The sequence below is a fragment of the Alternaria atra genome, assembly GCF_907166805.1.
Source record: "Alternaria atra isolate CS162 genome assembly, contig: 37, whole genome shotgun sequence".
Lineage (NCBI taxonomy): Eukaryota > Fungi > Ascomycota > Dothideomycetes > Pleosporales > Pleosporaceae > Alternaria > Alternaria atra.
Window position 1 is genome coordinate 412209 of NW_025091336.1, and position 17502 is coordinate 429710.

Sequence of the window (17502 nt, forward strand, 5' to 3'; positions counted from 1 at the left end):
GATTTATATAATCTATGCGCTTCTGTGGCTTCGCATGCAAAATGAGTAGGTCGCCATGTTGTATGCTTCGCGTAACAGAAAGCCAAACCAATGCCCAAACGCCTGTGCCATGGGTATATTGCTCCAACCGCCAAATGCCAAAGTCTAGAGAGTGATAAAAAGTATGTACAATGGATAGTATATAACGTCGGTAGCGACAAGCGCTGGGTATCGTAGCGCATGGGAAAAGAAGAAGAAGAAACGCTGCACGCAAGCAGACCCAAGTTGTGAATGAGTGTGAAGAGGATGAGTAGCGGATCGGGCCTTGCAGAGAGTGGTGTCCATTAACGTCGCCATGTCCAGTCCCCCGAATGCGATAGGGAGGCAGAAGAGCGACGCGATACTCTCGACGGCGTTCGGGATAGGGTACCGGTCGGAGATAGCGTAGCATCTTCGCCGGTATTGAAAGTATTAAAGAGATTGACGAGCTCCTTGTAGTCGTAAGGGGGTGGTTCTTCATCGGAATCCTGCTCGTCGGCGAAGCCTTCGATGCTCCCTCTGAACATCTTGTCGACTTTGGCGCGCCATGAGCAGTGGTCAATGATGTCTCTGAAATTGTTTTCAACGCATAGGCTGTCGTCCAGCCATTGCAATCGAGTTATTTCATCCTTCCCATCGCCAAATCGAATGAATTGAATGCTGAAATGCCGGTTACCCGTCTGCAGTCGGTCTCGTTCGGCGATATTGAGGATGGTCTTGTTTAATACACTGTGGCTTTTGTTAGACCAAACGCCGTCAGTAAGAACGAGTAGTGTCGTAGCCGGTTGGCTACTACCGTTCCACTCCTCGAAGATGTTTTCAAAAACTCGGGCCATATCCGTGGTGACGTGGGCATTCTCCTTATATTCTGGCCATGCTGCCTTCAACGCTTTTTTCAGCTTTTTTCGACCTGAATCACCCTTTAAGCGCTGTTGGTTATGCCTAAGCCCATCGACCGTAAATTTGAGATCGAAGCCGCTCTTATCTAGACCAGCGGCGTTTTTGGCGAGTGTTTGTGCAACGAACGTGACAATTGGCCAGTGCCTGGACATTGTCCACCCGTTATCGACAACAAAGATCTAAAACATGTGAGCCGGGTATGCTGAGAATCTGGAATAAGCTTACAAGTTCGCGTGGGTCACTGAAAGTCTCTGCAAGGCTAGCATCTCGCGCTTTGGTTTCGATGCCAAAACTACCCTTCACTTTCTCAAGCCCTTTCGCAAACCCTTTTGAAACCTGCTCGTCGAGATCCTTCCTCCTGTGACAGATATCGTAAGGTAGAAGCAAGACAGACTCCGGAAGTGGCCGCGGCAAAGAATCGTTGGATCTCGTAGATGCCTGGATGTTCGGAACAAGCTCTTTCTCTACAGCTTGCTCTTCGTCAACATGATCGCTCGATTCGGGTGTCTTTGGTCGATCTTGTGGAGACTGAGTATCCTGAGGATGCGAGACTGTGATTGAGGGACCAAAAATCTCTACAGTTCCAACCTGCCTGGAAGTCTCGGGTGCCTCAAAGATCGGCCCATTCATGCCTTGCTCGTCGAATGGAGAGTCCATGGGTCTTCTATTAGATACCACAGGAGCTGTACCATCATGACTCTGGCGGTTTGGGTGATAGCTCGGTGAAGGTGAGCTCTGGGCTTCGACGTCATCTTCGCTGGTGCTTTGTTCGGATGTATGTGGAGGAGATCCTGCCGTAGAAACAGTCTTTTCTGGCCTAGACACGCTTGATGAAGGAAGTTGGAGTTTCGGAAAGACGAGTTCCCTATGTCCAGATCTAAATTGTAACTTTGAAGCACCATCTGACTGTGCGAATCCGGTGGGGTACCTCTCCGAGGGCGAATCCGCTGTTGAAATCTGGACGTTGGGCTTTTCCTGATTGAGGCTAGTATGTGGACCGAAAGCCAGTGGTATGGCATTGTCGTCGTAAAGCCCAGCACTAGCGCTAGGCGATTTGTGTTTGCGATCAGATGATGGTGGTGTAGCTGGAGGGACAAAGTTTATATGATGACCTACGCCTTCTGGTGTATCGTAGCCTGTACGTGACTGACCCTGTTCCAGTGGTCGAAGCTGGGGATTTAGGGGCTTGGCTCTGCGGCCACCAAATTGTAGTTCCCTTGGAGGCGTTGAGTCGGTCGGACTATCCGTAACAGCGCCGAAGTGGGCATAACCATTTGCAAGTGGCTCGGTGACCATCTTCATGACATGGCAATCTTCAAGCTTTTTTTCCAAGATTTCTTTACGATGCGCTGTTTGACCGAGTGGCTTGTTCCTGATCATTTCTTCCTTGTTGATTTGCATCGATGCTCGCTCCCGAGGGTTGACCTGTAGTAGAGGTTGTTGTAAAAGGTTAAGCTTGGGCTCAGACGATTTCTGGATTTGAGCTTCTTCCTCTATGTTGGAAAGGGCTTTCATGACTATGGGATCCGTGTCTCTTGAGTGCTTTTCGAGATGCGTGATCTTCTTCTCGGCCAGAAAACTCAAGTCTTGCAGCTTCTCACATAGTTTCTTCATGTTGTACCTCGTTGCTGGATCTGCTTGTAGCAGCCTCGTTTCTACCAGTTCCAATACCAGTTCGGTTGTCGTATCGGAGGAACGAAGATGTCCTCGGAGATAGTCATGCCACTTTCCAACCTCAGGTAGAACCTGGATACCGTTGTGAAACCGATCTAAAGGATGGCTGCTCGTATTGTTTGCTGGAGATAGTTGTCGTAGCCGCTCGTATTGGCGGAGGCCCTGAAATCCCAACACTATCCACGTCGCAGCCACTGATAGTACACAACCAAATGACCAGGCGTCAATAGACTTTGATACTCCGGACAAGGTGCCGTCCGGTTGCTTCATGCGAGATACTTCGGGTGCACCTGCGGAAGGTTAATGCTCGCTCGGACACACTTGCTTCATGCCGTCTCACCATATGTATCGGTAAATCCCCTTATCAACTCTGTTGGTTCTGAACCGCCGTGGCCCTCGATTACAGGCGCAAAGCTCGAGAAGCCGAAGTCAGCCAGCTTTAGGCGTCCACGAACGCTAAGGATGTTGTCTGGTTTGATGTCTGCATGCCAACTTGTTCGTGTCAGTGATGAAATTTATAGACGTCCAGAAACACATACCCGTGAAACCTCCAGGGTTCACTCATGCCTCGCTTAATCTCGAGATCATGAACGTGACCTATGGCTTTGGCGACTTCGAATAGCGATTTCCAGTTCTGGAGAATCTCCTGGGCCTGAACGGGGGGAACGTTGGTCTCATCCGCCCAAGCTTGGTACAAGTCGTTTTCACCATATTCCAGCAGCATATTATATGTCTTACCCAGTTCCTTGCCCTCGCCATAATCATGGGTATAGGAACCTAAGTATTGCAGTATCGGAACTTGGTCACTCGACTGCAAGCCGGAAAATGCCTCTTTTTCCATTTCGAAATCTCGCTTCCTGTCGCCGCAGTAAGATTTGAGCACCATTTGGTAACACTGGAGCAAGTTAGTTCATGTTACTAACGCGTTATTAGGAAGCTGACCTCTCCAAAGTCTTCGTCCATATAGATCGAGTCTTGCAAGGCACGTGCAAGAGCGATATCCGAAATGAGGTCCTTCTGCACAGCTACCCAGTATATCGATGCAGTGCCTCCCTTATCGGGGAGCTTGGTCTTCAAACAGAACGGAGGAATCACTTTTGTCCCATGTAAGTTCTCATCCATGTCCAAAGTCAAGGTCAAAGGACAATATCTCCATTTCTCTTCGTGGAAATCCCTGATGATGATTTCCACTTCGTCACGTGATACGTGTCTGGCTAGCTGTTCGCGAAGATTCCGGTCGCTCTCGCTACGCGCAAGGTAGTTGTCGTACATGTTCGCTTCGTAAAAACGGTCGATAAGATGGTCACGATCTTGGTTGAGAAGCAGGCTGAGAATGCGAAGGCAGGACTGCTCGCCTCTAGAAATTCTTGTAGGCTTGACTGGTAGATTCCGGTGAGGTAGAAGTGGCATCTGGTGCACGAAATGTTCTAACTTCGTACTACCAGGGCTTTCGGACGCTTGTTTCTTCCACCATGCTTCCACAGCGTGGACGTGCACAATCTTGCGCTGGCAGCTGCAAGACTCAGGCGGACGGCATTCGTTTTGACAGGCTACATGACGTGTCCATTTAGACTCCAAAAGGCTCTTGAACTCGTCTCTAATGGGCAGACGAGGATTATGTTGCTGGTTTGCGCCTGGCATTCTGACGTGGTTCCAACCAAGGATCAGGCTGTGAGATCTTGAGGAAAAGCATGCATGGCACGAAGCTGAAGCGGCGCCAGACGCGCTGGTGTCAGTTTTGTGCCTAACGGTCTCTGAAGTCGAGTTCAGGTGGGTCGCGCAAAGGATGTGCGCAATGGGGCTCGATAAAAAATGAGACGAGAAAGAGCAGACCGAGGTAACAGAGCCTCAGCGATGCGGGCGGGGCGCATGATAACTATGATTGAATATTCCCAGCCTCGTGCAGCCACGGACAGGGCCAGCTTGATGGTTGCGCCAATAGGTTCATGGAGGACGATTGTGGCTGCAGCGAGCTGATGCTCTCCCCAAGGCAACAAGGCTGAATTCCTGCTCAGCCTCTTGCACATTGTCACGTCGGCTATGTACTCTCCCAACAAATGACATATAGCGAAGATTGCATTACGGCATGCGCCGTCTTAAAAGTTTCGTGATCGTATGAGTAGAACAGGCAAAGTGAGAGATCCTGATGTTGGAGATATGCCGCCGCGATGAACGTCTGTTCGCTAAGCCCCGCCGACCCCACCCCCCGTACCTCGACGGCGGCTACTCGCCCCCAGCCGAGTGTCAGCTTATGACAATGCAGTCTGACACATGATGCGCAAAGCTCTGATGTGTGGCACACGTTCTGCCTCGACAGGCTTACCTTCCTAGCTGCCACACAAGAAGGAATTGAGTTTCAGATCAATTATTATCCTACCTAAGGCTCCGCACTGCGATTTCTCAGCCATATTTAGATGGACTGCCTTTATATCGAGGTAAAATAGGATGGTCCTTTCCAAACTGCTGTAGGCTCGAAGTGAAACGAGATATTGAAGCACCCAAACGTTTTATCGGACCCTTATTTGTTGCGTTCTGGTTGGCAGAAAGATCGCCGGTTTGTGTCTGAACGTAGGAACTTGATTCGGATGGTGTCAAATGCAGGACTGCACGCTTCAAGCGCGGAATGAAAGCCAGTTGTCTTGCCGATGCGTCATAGAATCGATATGTCGACCAAGCACCGAACAGTGTCAAGGCAGTTAGTGGTATCGTAACCTGGAGCCATCGCTTCAAGGCGAGTGTGGAGAACGAGCCGTTCTCGTAATTGACCGAGATTTGATTCTGATCTTGGTACTTGACGATGTCGGTGCTAAAGAGAGTCTATTGTTGATGAGATATAGCGCTCCAAACGGTGGTATCAACTTACTGAGACAAATGTGGCCGGAAGGTAGATCAAAGTCAGGATTGTAATGATACGCATAACAACTGCCTCTCGTTCGAGATTCTTGTTCAGCTGTTCGGTTCTGTCGGACACTTGACTCTGCAGATGCTGCAGTACAAGCTGCTTCCTGTCGCTGGTGATATTCACTAGAAGCTTTGCTCGAGCTAGTTGCATATCAAACTCGCCGCTGATCTCGTCGAGTTCGGAAAAGAAAGCGTACAATTGATCTTCACAGGATACTCTCAATGTTTCAGGGAAGTCCCTGTGCGCGACCAAGTTTGAATAAAACTTGTGTAGAGTCCTTAGGATCTTGGCGTTGGCCTCCAAGACCATAACCGCTTCATTGGCTTTGTCTTGCCAGTGTTGCAGATGTTGAATTTCCCATGCCTCGTACTGTCTGTATGCAAGACCTGAGGCACGGAGCCCATCGACGGCCATATTACTCTACAGAACTCGATGTCAGTATGAATACTTGTGCAGATGGGCACACTTACTTCTTCTCCAACCATTTCCTCGAGCCAAACGATGTACCATCTCCAGTCCTCTGTGGACCACTGACAGTAAAGCAAGTGTGTCATCAGCGTTGATCGAAAACAGGATGTCGGGTCTTTATGCATCGCATCACCTGGTCGACCACTTGGTCTAGTGAGTTCTTCGTAACGGTCGCGCAAGTCTCTGCCGCCTTTGGTAACGATCCACAATGTAGTCCCATACTCCACATCAAACCGGTGGTAGATTGCAGCATCTCGAATCGACCACTCATCAAGCCGAGCGTTCTCATTATCCTCCTTTTTGTGTTGTACGCCTTTCAGGTTGTAGCAGAACTGGAAGTGTTTGCCGCTTCGGCCCAAATCAGGTACTGAGTGTCCGCTGTCAGGAACCTTAAGACGTATCTGCTCGCGGAAGCCACTGAAACGGAGATCCTTGGCATCACTCTGTCCACCGAAGACCATCATGAAGTCCAGGTATACGGGCATGATTTGATGATACGACAGAATCTGGCAGAGGCTATCCCGAGTTGTTTTCAAGTTGTCTCGCGAACTTTCACCATAGAAGTTACTATGTCATCAGCATACTGAATAAAAAAAAGGTCGATAGAGCATACATAAATCGACATATTGGATCTCTCTTTCGGGCAACAACATGCTGGACGTTGGGATTGGTTGTGTCTTGCGCTATGTCCGCAGCGAGCCATTGCGTCACCTTTTCCGGTGTATGCAAGTATAGCTTTTCGCGTGCTGTCCGTAATTCAGTACTTCTTCAAATATCGCGGCAATGACTTTACCTTTACCATCAGCAGTGCCGATATCGATGACCGGGATTTCGAAAGTCCCGATAACCTCATCCTTTTTGGTCATAAGACAAAAGTCGTTCTCAACATCATCAAGACGCCTTCTGTAGGAACGAAGCTTGGACTTGTTTGTGAAGATGTCGCTAGGGATGAGGTTTTCTGGATAGCTGTCGCTTTTGCGGTAGGAATCCTGCAGCTCCACAGGTATCTTGCACGTCATCTCGAATGTTCAGGCTAGCATGGGAGGAACGAATGTCGCTTAAGGCGGAAGAAGAACACAGTAGGGAGAACATATTTATGAGTTGAAGATGAAACAACAGTGCCTCAAAAGGCTGATTTTGGTGCGGCTGTGTTGGATGCAACAGGTGTGATATGATACGTCAGGGGTCACTTTTAGCCCCGCCACCACACATGTAATGACGCTTTCCCTCTTCCCTCACCGGCGACAAAGCATGGCACCAGGACTCGAAGAACCCTGTCAAACGTGTATTGTCAAATACTATATAACAACTTCCACTGGCTATCACGAGGCTGAAATTTGCCCCTACTCGGGCTCTGGCGATACAGAGGGCCTCTGCGTCCGCTTAGGCGCATCTCTCCTGTTCCTCAGCTCTCTTCGATCGCCCTAGAACAGCTCAGCCACGTTCGAGAACACACACAAGGCAAAAGCACAAGACTCACCTCTGTCAGTTTCTCGGGCACTTCGAACACCCACTTGTCGTTGAACTGCGCGGCTGGTCAGGTTTGTTTCTGATGAATTAGGAGCGTGACGTACCCGACTCGGCTTGAAATCCCACCTAGGCCATTTGGTCTTCAAAAACTCTTCAATCTTCTCCCACGGAAAGTCATCGTATACCGCGTATGTGTCTTGGACGCGATCGCTCTTCTTTTGTGATGGGAGCGTCGGTCTGCGCTGAGCTTGACGCGCCTGTTCCAATGCTGGGTCGGCGGGTCGTTGACGACGCATCGTTTCAACAGATGGTCGATGTAATAGACTCAGGCGTAATGGGCAGGTGATGCCCGCAGTGTTCTGTGTCTCTCTTAGAGTTAGACGGTAGGCTATCCGTTACCGTTATGGGTGTTCAGCGCTGCTTTTCTTGGATCAGGCACGGAAGGCTGAGGTTGAGATTATATACGCTCGCCTCTGAGCGGCCTCAGCCTTATAACTCTATCTCAAGTATATCTGGGGAAATGTGGGTCGTCACATCAAAGTGGACACCGAAGTGTCTCCCGCATAATGATGCGGGCTTCCAAAAGGTCGGCAAATCGTGGGTCTCTACGTATCGCCCTAGATGCAGCGCTGCTAGGCGGCTACTCAGCTGAGAGTTTGAAGTCGAGCTACAAAGCTTGCCTTCTTTTGCCTGACGCGAACGGTGTGTCGCACAGCCATGCTATTGGGTAAACGCCTCAGCCACCTAATATATATGTCCGTCACGCTGTAGATCACAAGAAATCACTGCATTTGTGCATGTCTGATCGCTCGACGTTTGAGCAGAGCCGCGTCATGTGACCGAGGCCAGCGGTCTAGACTGTCATACAGTACGGCAAATCACACATGCGAAGTGACATATCCGAATGTAGCATACGCGCTAACGCGACAGTTGAGCAGCTGTGAAGGCAGCACACATACTAGCTAACGTAAAGTACTTGCACCTCAGCTAACGCGCTCTCCCATATAGTCGTTGAGAAGTTGTCATGCCGTAGAATACACCACGAGGAGACCCTCTCGAAAAATACGGGCTAGAGAACCGCGCAGCTCCGAAACCAGGTCGACCACAGGTTCACGACTTTGCCAGAACTGTTTACGATGATGAGTTACCTGCGCCTGAACCGACCTTCATGCCAACACATATGCAGGCCCCTCAAGGTATAGACCCAACTCGACTTGCGCCTCTAGAACCAGATAGTGGCGGTAACGACACCACTCTAGGCCAGAAGAGCTTGACAAAGGAAGAGAAGTGCCAGTGCCCATCTGGCGATACACGCTGGCCTCCGCCTAATGTATCGATGTCCAAGCCCTTGCATCTTCTTAGTGACAAAGGTGAGAAGCCTATATATTACCACCTAATACACGAAAACAGCAGCCCTCAGGTCGACTTCTGGAAGGGACCATTGAAGGCCCAAGCTACCGCCGCCTACGCAAAGAAGGGGCTCGCCTTGCAGATATCAAAAGAGGGGAAGAGTAAAAAAGAACTCAAAGCTGCGAAAGAGAAAGCGTTCGAGAATGAAGCTCTGAAAGCGAAGATGGAAATCATGCAGGCTAGAAATACGAAAATGCTGAAAGAGTTAAGCAATGGACCACGGGGGACAATCTGGCAGCTTGACGACGAGCATTTGCATGTTTGGAGATGTATCGAGGTGGTCCAGAAGGTGAATGGGGCGGTGAGCCTTAGTGCAGAGCGGCGAGAAATCTTCTATATGTTTGGTGGTGGTCTCAAGGGTATCGATGGTGATATGTTGCTGGTTAGCCAGGAGGCTGAAGTACCTAGCTGATACAGAGGGCTGAATCTAGGGATTAGCACACACAACGGTTCTTTCCAATAACGATACCACGGGGAGATCATCGCGAGCTTGTAGTACAGTGAAAATCTCAGTTGCTGACAAACATGGAAATGTGAGGTTGGAGATGGAGTTATGGATGCAAAGCCGAGGCTAGCTCACGGATGTGGTCATAGCGCCTTCTCGATGATTCCAATGGTCGACCGACCCAAATTTTTAGAGGCATCGAATATCTGTGACCACTCTTCTCCGCATCCTCCTCTACATCAATCCTATTCCTGGTTATCTTGCATCAAGCTAGAGTCTAGGAGCAACGTTTGAGCTTCCCTTCCTCTATCCACACATCCCCAATTCCGTCACAATGCAAAGAGCTTTCGCATCGCGGGCGCGGACTTCGGCCCTCAATTCGAGCTCTAAGCTCCGATCCACCAGCTACAACCTCCAGCAGCAGAGGTTTGCGCACAAGGTACGGCGATTGAATACTTATCTTCAATAGCAAGACACGAAACTAACAAACCTGCAGGAATTGAAGTTCGGCGTCGAGGCACGAGCGGGACTATTGAAGGGCGTCGACACACTTGCTAGGGCTGTATCAACAACACTGGGTCCCAAGGGTCGCAATGTATTGATTGAGTCAAGCTACGGCTCGCCCAAGATCACCAAGGGTAAGCAGAAATTCTGCCTTCATCTTCAACATTGCCCGCTAACATGACTTTAGACGGTGTAACGGTTGCAAAGGCAATTACCCTCCAAGACAAGTTCGAGAACCTCGGAGCCCGCCTGCTCCAGGATGTCGCCTCCAAGACCAACGAGGCTGCCGGTGACGGTACCACCACTGCCACTGTTCTCGCCCGCGCTATCTTCTCCGAGACTGTTAAGAACGTTGCCGCTGGATGCAACCCCATGGACCTGAGGCGGGGAACCCAGGCCGCTGTTGAGGCCGTCGTTGAGTACCTGAGGGCAAACAAGAGGGACATCACCACCAGTGAGGAGATTGCACAAGTCGCCACCATTTCTGCCAACGGCGACACACACATCGGCAAGCTTCTGTCCAACGCCATGGAGAAGGTCGGAAAGGAGGGTGTCATCACCGTCAAGGAGGGCAAGACCACCGAGGACGAGCTTGAGGTCACTGAGGGCATGAAGTTCGACCGCGGCTACATCTCCCCCTACTTCATCACTGACACCAAGACCGCCAAGGTCGAGTTCGAGAAGCCTCTTATCCTCCTCTCTGAGAAGAAGATCTCCGCCGTCCAGGACATTGTCCCCGCTCTCGAGGCCTCCCAGCAGCTCCGCCGCCCCCTTGTCATCATCGCTGAGGACATTGACGGTGAGGCGCTTGCCGTCTGCATTCTCAACAAACTCCGTGGTCAGCTCCAGGTTGCCGCTGTCAAGGCCCCCGGCTTCGGTGACAACCGCAAGTCCATCCTTGGCGACCTTGCTGTTCTGACCAACGGTACCGTCTTCAGCGACGACCTTGACATCAAGCTCGAGAAGGCCACGCCCGACATGCTCGGTTCCACCGGATCCATCACCATCACCAAGGAGGACACTGTCATCCTTAACGGCGAGGGCAGCAAGGACCAGGTCTCCCAGCGCTGCGAGCAGATCCGTGGCGTTATCAACGACGCTACTACTTCCGAGTACGAGAAGGAGAAGCTCCAGGAGCGTTTGGCCAAGCTCTCTGGCGGTGTCGCCGTCATCAAGGTCGGTGGCTCCTCCGAGGTTGAGGTCGGTGAGAAGAAGGACCGTATTGTTGACGCTCTGAACGCTACCCGTGCCGCAGTTGAGGAGGGTATCCTGCCCGGTGGTGGCACTGGTCTCCTCAAGGCCTCTGCTAACGCTCTCGGCAACGTCAAGGCTGCCAACTTCGACCAGCAGCTCGGTATCACCATCGTCAAGAACGCCATCACTCACCCCGCCCGCAAGATCGTCGAGAACGCTGGCGCTGAGGGCTCCGTCATTGTTGGCAAGCTCATGGACGAGTACAAGGGCGACTTCAACAAGGGATTCAACAGCGCCAAGGGCGAGTACGTTGACATGATCGCTGCCGGTATCCTTGACCCCTTCAAGGTCGTCCGCACTGCTCTTGTTGACGCCAGCGGTGTTGCTTCGCTCCTCGGTACTACCGAGGTTGCCATCGTCGAGGCACCCGAGGAGAAGTCCGGTCCTCCAGGCGGCATGCCTGGCGGTATGGGTGGTATGGGAGGCATGGGCGGCATGGGCTTCTAAACAACTGAAGTCTAGCCGTCTGTTTTCTTCTTCTTATACCCCATTCCGTTATAATGACTTTAGTCTCATGTCTTTCCCAGCGATGATTTATGTACACGATATTGAGTTGGTCTCCGCTCTACACTCATGGTTTCTCAAAAGCGCAGCATTGTTGGATATTTGGTTTTTATTGTACAATATTGTGTAAGGATCTCCTGGGAAGGACTGGATGTATAAAGCGATGAAGGAATATGAACAAGTTCAAACATGTAAGGACGATGCACAAAGTATGCTTGAGTTATGAATGTTTTAAAGCACGGGATTGGTCGGAGGTCTGACAAGACTGGGGCACACGCGGTTGCTGTGGCGGCGCAGAGGGACAAACTAAACCTTGGAATTGGTGCCGTGTTGCTTGTCAAGGACCCCACTACTTCCGTCGCTTGAAAATAACCCCACTACTTCCCTCAGCCTCAGCAACACCGCTCCTCCACCTCCGCCCTCTCTCCCGCATACACATCGACTATCCACCACAATCAGTTTTCTCTATTGACGTAAGCTGCAACTACTCCGTTCCCAAGCAGGCAGCCGTTCATTCACTGCTCCACCTGCGCATGCAGCAATCGCAACGATGACGACGACGCTGACAGGCAACCACAGAACTGATAAAGCTATCCGGTGCTTCAATCTCCCTTTAGCATCCTCTACTTTACACATTCGACATCATGGTAAGCATCTTCAGGATGCATCATTAAAGGGATAGTATTGACAATGTTCACAGGCTCAATCCGGGTACGTACTGCGAAACAAACAACAGGGCATCAACAGCTGTCGCTGCCCGACAACCGCGCCAACATAGCCTCCCCATACCTCCACCCTCGGCCCCCATCCCGTTCACTCCTACATCGGACCAGCACATACTAATAACCACGCAGTGTCTCCGTCTCCCCCGAGTGCATCAGCACCTTCAACGAGCTCAAGCTCGGCAAGGATATCAAGTGGATCATCTACAAGATCAGCGACGACTGGAAAGAGATTGTCGTCGAGGAGACTTCCAAGGAGGCCAACTTTGACGTCTTCCGTGAGAAGCTGCTCAACGCCAAGAGCAAGGACCGCCGCGGCAAGGAGGGCATTGGCGGTCGCTACGCCGTTTTCGACGTCGAGTACGAGCTCGAGAGCGGAGAGGGCTCCAGGAGCAAGATCACTTTCATCAGCTGGACGCCAGATGATGCGGCGCAATACGTACGTCACATCAACAAGACACAGATCAAGGGAAACAGGTTACTGACAATTGATAGCCCCGCATGATGTACTCATCCTCCAAGGAAGCCATCAAGCGCGCCCTGAACGGTCTCGCCGCCGATATCCAAGCCAACGACGCCGACGACATCGAGTTCGAGAGCATCAAGAGCCGTGTCTCCAAGGGCCGTTAAGCGCCTCTCTCCCTCCCCACTTCCGACCTGTCGATTTCGCGCACCTGCTAGTATGGAGGAAGGACACGATTGCGCTTGGTAATGACATATGACGAAAACGACTCGAGCGGTTGATTGGCAGCGATCATGGCATAGCGAGGTTTTGCGCATGGTGATTACAGTATGGATCATGCGAATATGTGGGCAGTGATAGTGCCGGGGGTAACTTGCATTATCAGGCTTGGTATGCTTTTGATAGGCTAAAACTGGTCAAACTGTCTTCGATGAACATGTCCTGAGACTGAAAGCTTGCATGGTGTGACTTTTGCAATGTTCTCTGTAATGTTTGTGCTTGATATCGTGCGACGTGTATTGCTCGTTCCTAGCATCTATATTCACCCGCTATTTGTTCTGTTCCCACGCTCCCCTGAACACACCCAGCAACCTCTCGCTCTCCTCCGCATCCTTTGTCCTCTGCAGTACGAAGTTCTTCAGATCACCCCAGAACTCCTCCGTCGCAACAACCTCCTTCCCACTCCCAGGTATGGCACCCGCCGTTCCAGTCGCCGTACCCGCATGCGTCTCGCCCGCACTAGCAAGCCCCTTCTCACTCTCTGTCGGCGGCGCAACAGCAGGCGGACTCGTCACCGGTGTACTTCCACTTGCCGGACTCGCTGCCCCACTACCACCAAGCGCAGCCCCAGCCATGACCATGACCCCAAACTCAACTTCGCTACCTGCATCGGTACCGATTACTTCTACCAGCGTCTTCGAATCTGTGACTGGCTTCTTCTTGTAGAGGATCTTTATCTTGGTTGCTGATAATGAGGCTTGTGTTGCGTACTGTTGCTTGAGGTCGTAGACGGAGGTTTTTGCGGGGTCGATTGAGGAGAGGGGGATGGTTGGTGTGGAGGGCTTCATGGGTTTGAGAGTTACGGTTATTGTGGACGAAGATGGTGTGGTGGCATTGTCGCTGGCTGTGGGCTTGGGGTTTGGACGCTGCGGGTGGGGTGGGTGTGGGAGGCGGGGCAGTGTGTACTGGAGAGACGGTCAGCCTTTGGTCGCGGGGCAGATGGATATGCGAGTTGTAGAAGAGGGACTGGGAAGACTTACGGCGCCTTGTGCGGGATATTGTCGTGCATCTGCAATGTGATCGCTTGAGAGCTTTGCCGGGCGCGCGTCCAGTGCGCTGAGGAATGATTTGCAGAATGCGAGTTCTGACATGGTGGGCTATCAGACGCCTGTTGTATGCGACGTGCAAGTAGGTTCGTGGTTGTCCGCGCTCGTTAAGATGTGTATAGCTCCAGTGCGATGACGCTGTTGGTGTTGCGGGACAGCACTGAGTGGACCGCACCTCGACCAGGGCAAAGATGCGCTAGACCCAAAGGAAGTCCGTAGCGTGGAAAAAGTTCCCATCTGCTAGCGAAAGTTCCAAGTTCGCGCTGCCCGTCACGTCGGCAACTCCCAAATTATTAGACCTCTCTTTTCTACTACCCCCAAGAATTACAAGAGAAATCTGTCGCCATGGGTCAAGGTCGCCGTATGAAAAAGCAGGGCATGCCCGATGTCCTCGACGAATCGCTAGTAACCAGGAAGCGAAAAGATGCGCCTGTCGCTGTAAACCCAGAGCGCAAGAAGAGGAGTAGGATAGCTGCAAGAGAAGCTAAGGAGGCCAAGGCCAAGGCGACACCTAAGACGAGGGTGGCTGGCAAACCTGTCAAGCAGCCTCTGAAGACGGCTGCTGCTGTCGTAAATGGAGCAAAGGCAAAGGCGAAGAAGTCAGCACCTCAACCGCCATCCGACGACGAGGACGATGTTTCAGATGTCGAAGACTCTGACATGGAGAACATCAATGTCACTGGACTCGATGCGCTCGGTAGCGCGTCCGAAGATGAAGACGACGAGGAGATGAACGACGACGAATTCGATTCAGATGTTGTGGACTCGGACGACGACATCAGGAGAGGCGCAGCCATGTGGTCTGACGACGATGACGAGGAGGACGCAGAGGAGAAGCTCACAGCCGCCAACATTGCTGGTTTGTCCACACGCTTGGATATGCAAAAGGCGATCGAGGATGCTGAGGCGCAGGCCGAATTGGAGGAGAACAACATGCAGACAAACATCGTGAATGAGCGACCTAAGATTCTGGAGGATGAGGAGGACGAGGATGGCAGGCCAATCACCAATCTCGTTAACCAGGACATCCAGCTGCTGCGCACAAGACTCACGGACACCATCCGTGTACTGGACGACTTCAAGAACCTTGCCGAAGAAGGCCGGAGTAGAGCAGAGTACATGGCATCGCTTCTGAAGGATATCTGCGCTTACTACGGTATGTTCAACTTTTAGGATATCATCTGGAGCCATACTAACATGATGAAAAGGCTACTCTGAGTTCCTTGCAGAGAAGCTTCTGAACCTCTTCCCACCTCGCGAAGCCCAAGCCTTCTTCGAAGCCAACGAAACACCCAGACCCGTCGTCATCCGCACAAACACCCTCCGAACACACCGAAGAGAACTTGCGCAGAGCTTGATCAACCGTGGTGTACAGCTTGAGCCCGTTGGAAAGTGGTCTAAAGTTGGTCTGCAGATTTTCGATGCACAGGTGCCTCTGGGAGCTACACCCGTAAGTCTCACGTATAAATAGCGCAGTGGAACCCGACACTAACTATGCGCAGGAATATCTTGCTGGACACTACATTCTTCAAGCTGCCTCTTCGTTCTTGCCTGTCATGGCCTTGGCGCCTCAAGAAAACGAGCGTGTGCTCGACATGGCTGCTGCCCCTGGTGGAAAGACGACACATTTGGCTGCCTTGATGAAGAACACCGGATGCATTTTTGCCAACGATGCCAACAAGGATCGTGCCAAGGGTCTGATAGGAAACATCCACCGTCTAGGCGCGAGGAACGTTATTGTTTCCCATTACTCGGCTCTTGAATTCCCTAGGGTTATGGGTGGTTTCGACCGTGTCTTGCTTGACGCCCCATGCTCTGGTACCGGTGTCATTGCCAAGGATGCCAGTGTCAAGACCAACAAAACCGAGGCAGACTTCATGAGGCTACCCCATCTTCAGAAGCAGCTGTTGCTTGCGGCCATCGACTCCGTCAACCATCACTCGAAGACTGGAGGGTACATCGTCTACAGTACTTGCTCCGTTACCCTAGAAGAGAACGAACAAGTCGTGCAGTACGCGTTGAACAAGCGATCGAATGTCAAGCTTGTGGAGACCGGACTCACTTTCGGTAAGGAAGGTTTTACCAACATTGGTGGCAAGATCTTCCACCCCTCAATGAAGATGACAAGGAGATACTACCCCCACACATACAACGTCGACGGTTTCTTCGTCGCCAAGTTCAAGAAGATCGGTCCTACCCCACCCAATGCCGTCGGTGTCAACGAAGCTTCAACAGCAAAGGCCAACAACACAGCCAACACCGTGGGCGCAGCCACAGAAGTCGAGGTGGTCGATCGCACACCCATTGGTGCGGACAGCGACGAGGAATCAGACTTTGGCGGCTTCGATGAAGAGGAGGACTCAAAGTACATGGAAAAGGCTAAGGCGAAGACAATGCGCAGGAAGGGCAAGGACCCTAGGGCTTTCGTGCCAAAGGGTGAGAAGGCTGCAAATGGTACTACGAAGAAGGTCACCAAGGAGGCCACGAAGGAGGCTGCTGAGGAAGCGCCCAAAGCCAAGAACGGCGAGGAGAGCGTAAAGGAGAAGTCAGGCAGGAAAGAGAAGAAGGGCGGTGGTATTGAAGTCGCTTCTACCGCGAATGGCGTCAGTGCGAAGGAGACCAAGGTTGAGTCTAAGAAGGCGCGGAGAAAGAGTGGTGAGAAGAAGAACAAGGCATAGGTGTGTTGAGTTGGAAAACTGGAAGCACAAAAGTAGGAGTTTTGGGCTCGTATCTAGATACCAATGCATGCTCGTAAGAGTCTTATCGTCGATGAACCAGTCTTTTGGTCAACCTAAGTGTTCCTTACCTCCGCTCTTATGCTCCTTCTTGCTTCAGACATTGACGATGAGGAGCCCACGTCGCGACTTTCTCACTACCTAGGCAGATGCCTGCTTGCACTGATCGTCACAGTCGCGACCCACCTAATAGGGCTACTACTGGAGAAGCTTGTTAGGTGGGCCGGGAGTGACTATGCCACACATCTGGAATCTTATGCAGACCATCACCAGCGTAACCGTCATATCACCGTGAGATGCGCGCAGCCAGTTTTTTTCAAACGAATCAGCCGCTCCTTACGATCCGGTAATGCTGCCGTAGTGTAATTGCTCAGTTAGCTCCCAATCTTCTGGTTCACGCGTTCGGGCGCTGGGACATCGGTAGTGCACTTTCGTAGCCAATCTTCGATCTTTCGGCCGTGGATTGGAGATTGCCCAAAAACATTACTTGGGGCCTAAGACACAAGCTTGCTAAGTACGCAATCAAGTCGCGATGGCGCGAAAACCGTCTTCGCAGCTTTTAGTGATGCACCAGTGCCCTTAGAGCCCGCCGGCGCCACCAACGGGCCTGTCAGCCTCCGCAACTAACCCCCGGAGCACCTCCACTATTCACCAACCTCAACCATGATTGAACCATCCTTACATGACCCAAACCTCAGCCCATAGCAG

General features: G+C 51.6%; 8 protein-coding genes across 8 annotated transcripts; 4 read left to right on the plus strand and 4 right to left on the minus strand.

Moving 5' to 3' along the window:
* Window positions 1-323: 323 nt before the first annotated feature.
* On the minus strand, window positions 324-3864 carry ALTATR162_LOCUS11859 (uncharacterized protein; the record flags this gene model as incomplete). Its single annotated transcript, XM_043319503.1, has 5 exons — window positions 324-1097; window positions 1144-2882; window positions 2933-3084; window positions 3132-3487; window positions 3535-3864. 5 exons carry the CDS (start codon window positions 3862-3864, stop codon window positions 324-326), a joined length of 3351 nt encoding a protein of 1116 aa, XP_043175438.1.
* A 1128-nt stretch (window positions 3865-4992) lies between these two features.
* Window positions 4993-6981, minus strand: ALTATR162_LOCUS11860 (uncharacterized protein; the record flags this gene model as incomplete). Its single annotated transcript, XM_043319504.1, has 5 exons — window positions 4993-5409; window positions 5456-5914; window positions 5965-6529; window positions 6576-6708; window positions 6756-6981. The coding sequence occupies 5 exons, from the start codon at window positions 6979-6981 to the stop codon at window positions 4993-4995; spliced, it is 1800 nt and encodes a 599-aa protein (XP_043175439.1).
* A 324-nt stretch (window positions 6982-7305) lies between these two features.
* Window positions 7306-7728, minus strand: ALTATR162_LOCUS11861 (uncharacterized protein; the record flags this gene model as incomplete). Its single annotated transcript, XM_043319505.1, has 3 exons — window positions 7306-7386; window positions 7443-7487; window positions 7537-7728. The coding sequence occupies 3 exons, from the start codon at window positions 7726-7728 to the stop codon at window positions 7306-7308; spliced, it is 318 nt and encodes a 105-aa protein (XP_043175440.1).
* An 872-nt stretch (window positions 7729-8600) lies between these two features.
* On the plus strand, window positions 8601-9254 carry ALTATR162_LOCUS11862 (uncharacterized protein; the record flags this gene model as incomplete). Its single annotated transcript, XM_043319506.1, has 1 exon — window positions 8601-9254. The coding sequence occupies one exon, from the start codon at window positions 8601-8603 to the stop codon at window positions 9252-9254; it is 654 nt and encodes a 217-aa protein (XP_043175441.1).
* Window positions 9255-9621: 367 nt separating this feature from the next.
* ALTATR162_LOCUS11863 (uncharacterized protein) lies at window positions 9622-11492 on the plus strand (the record flags this gene model as incomplete). Its single annotated transcript, XM_043319507.1, has 3 exons — window positions 9622-9726; window positions 9784-9925; window positions 9979-11492. The coding sequence occupies 3 exons, from the start codon at window positions 9622-9624 to the stop codon at window positions 11490-11492; spliced, it is 1761 nt and encodes a 586-aa protein (XP_043175442.1).
* Window positions 11493-12193: 701 nt separating this feature from the next.
* ALTATR162_LOCUS11864 (uncharacterized protein) lies at window positions 12194-12901 on the plus strand (the record flags this gene model as incomplete). Its single annotated transcript, XM_043319508.1, has 4 exons — window positions 12194-12196; window positions 12250-12260; window positions 12404-12710; window positions 12767-12901. The coding sequence occupies 4 exons, from the start codon at window positions 12194-12196 to the stop codon at window positions 12899-12901; spliced, it is 456 nt and encodes a 151-aa protein (XP_043175443.1).
* A 381-nt stretch (window positions 12902-13282) lies between these two features.
* On the minus strand, window positions 13283-14104 carry ALTATR162_LOCUS11865 (uncharacterized protein; the record flags this gene model as incomplete). The annotated part of the gene is made up of 2 exons (XM_043319509.1): window positions 13283-13918; window positions 13994-14104. The coding sequence occupies 2 exons, from the start codon at window positions 14102-14104 to the stop codon at window positions 13283-13285; spliced, it is 747 nt and encodes a 248-aa protein (XP_043175444.1).
* Window positions 14105-14404: 300 nt separating this feature from the next.
* ALTATR162_LOCUS11866 (uncharacterized protein) lies at window positions 14405-16737 on the plus strand (the record flags this gene model as incomplete). Its single annotated transcript, XM_043319510.1, has 3 exons — window positions 14405-15215; window positions 15268-15509; window positions 15562-16737. The coding sequence occupies 3 exons, from the start codon at window positions 14405-14407 to the stop codon at window positions 16735-16737; spliced, it is 2229 nt and encodes a 742-aa protein (XP_043175445.1).
* Window positions 16738-17502: the final 765 nt, after the last annotated feature.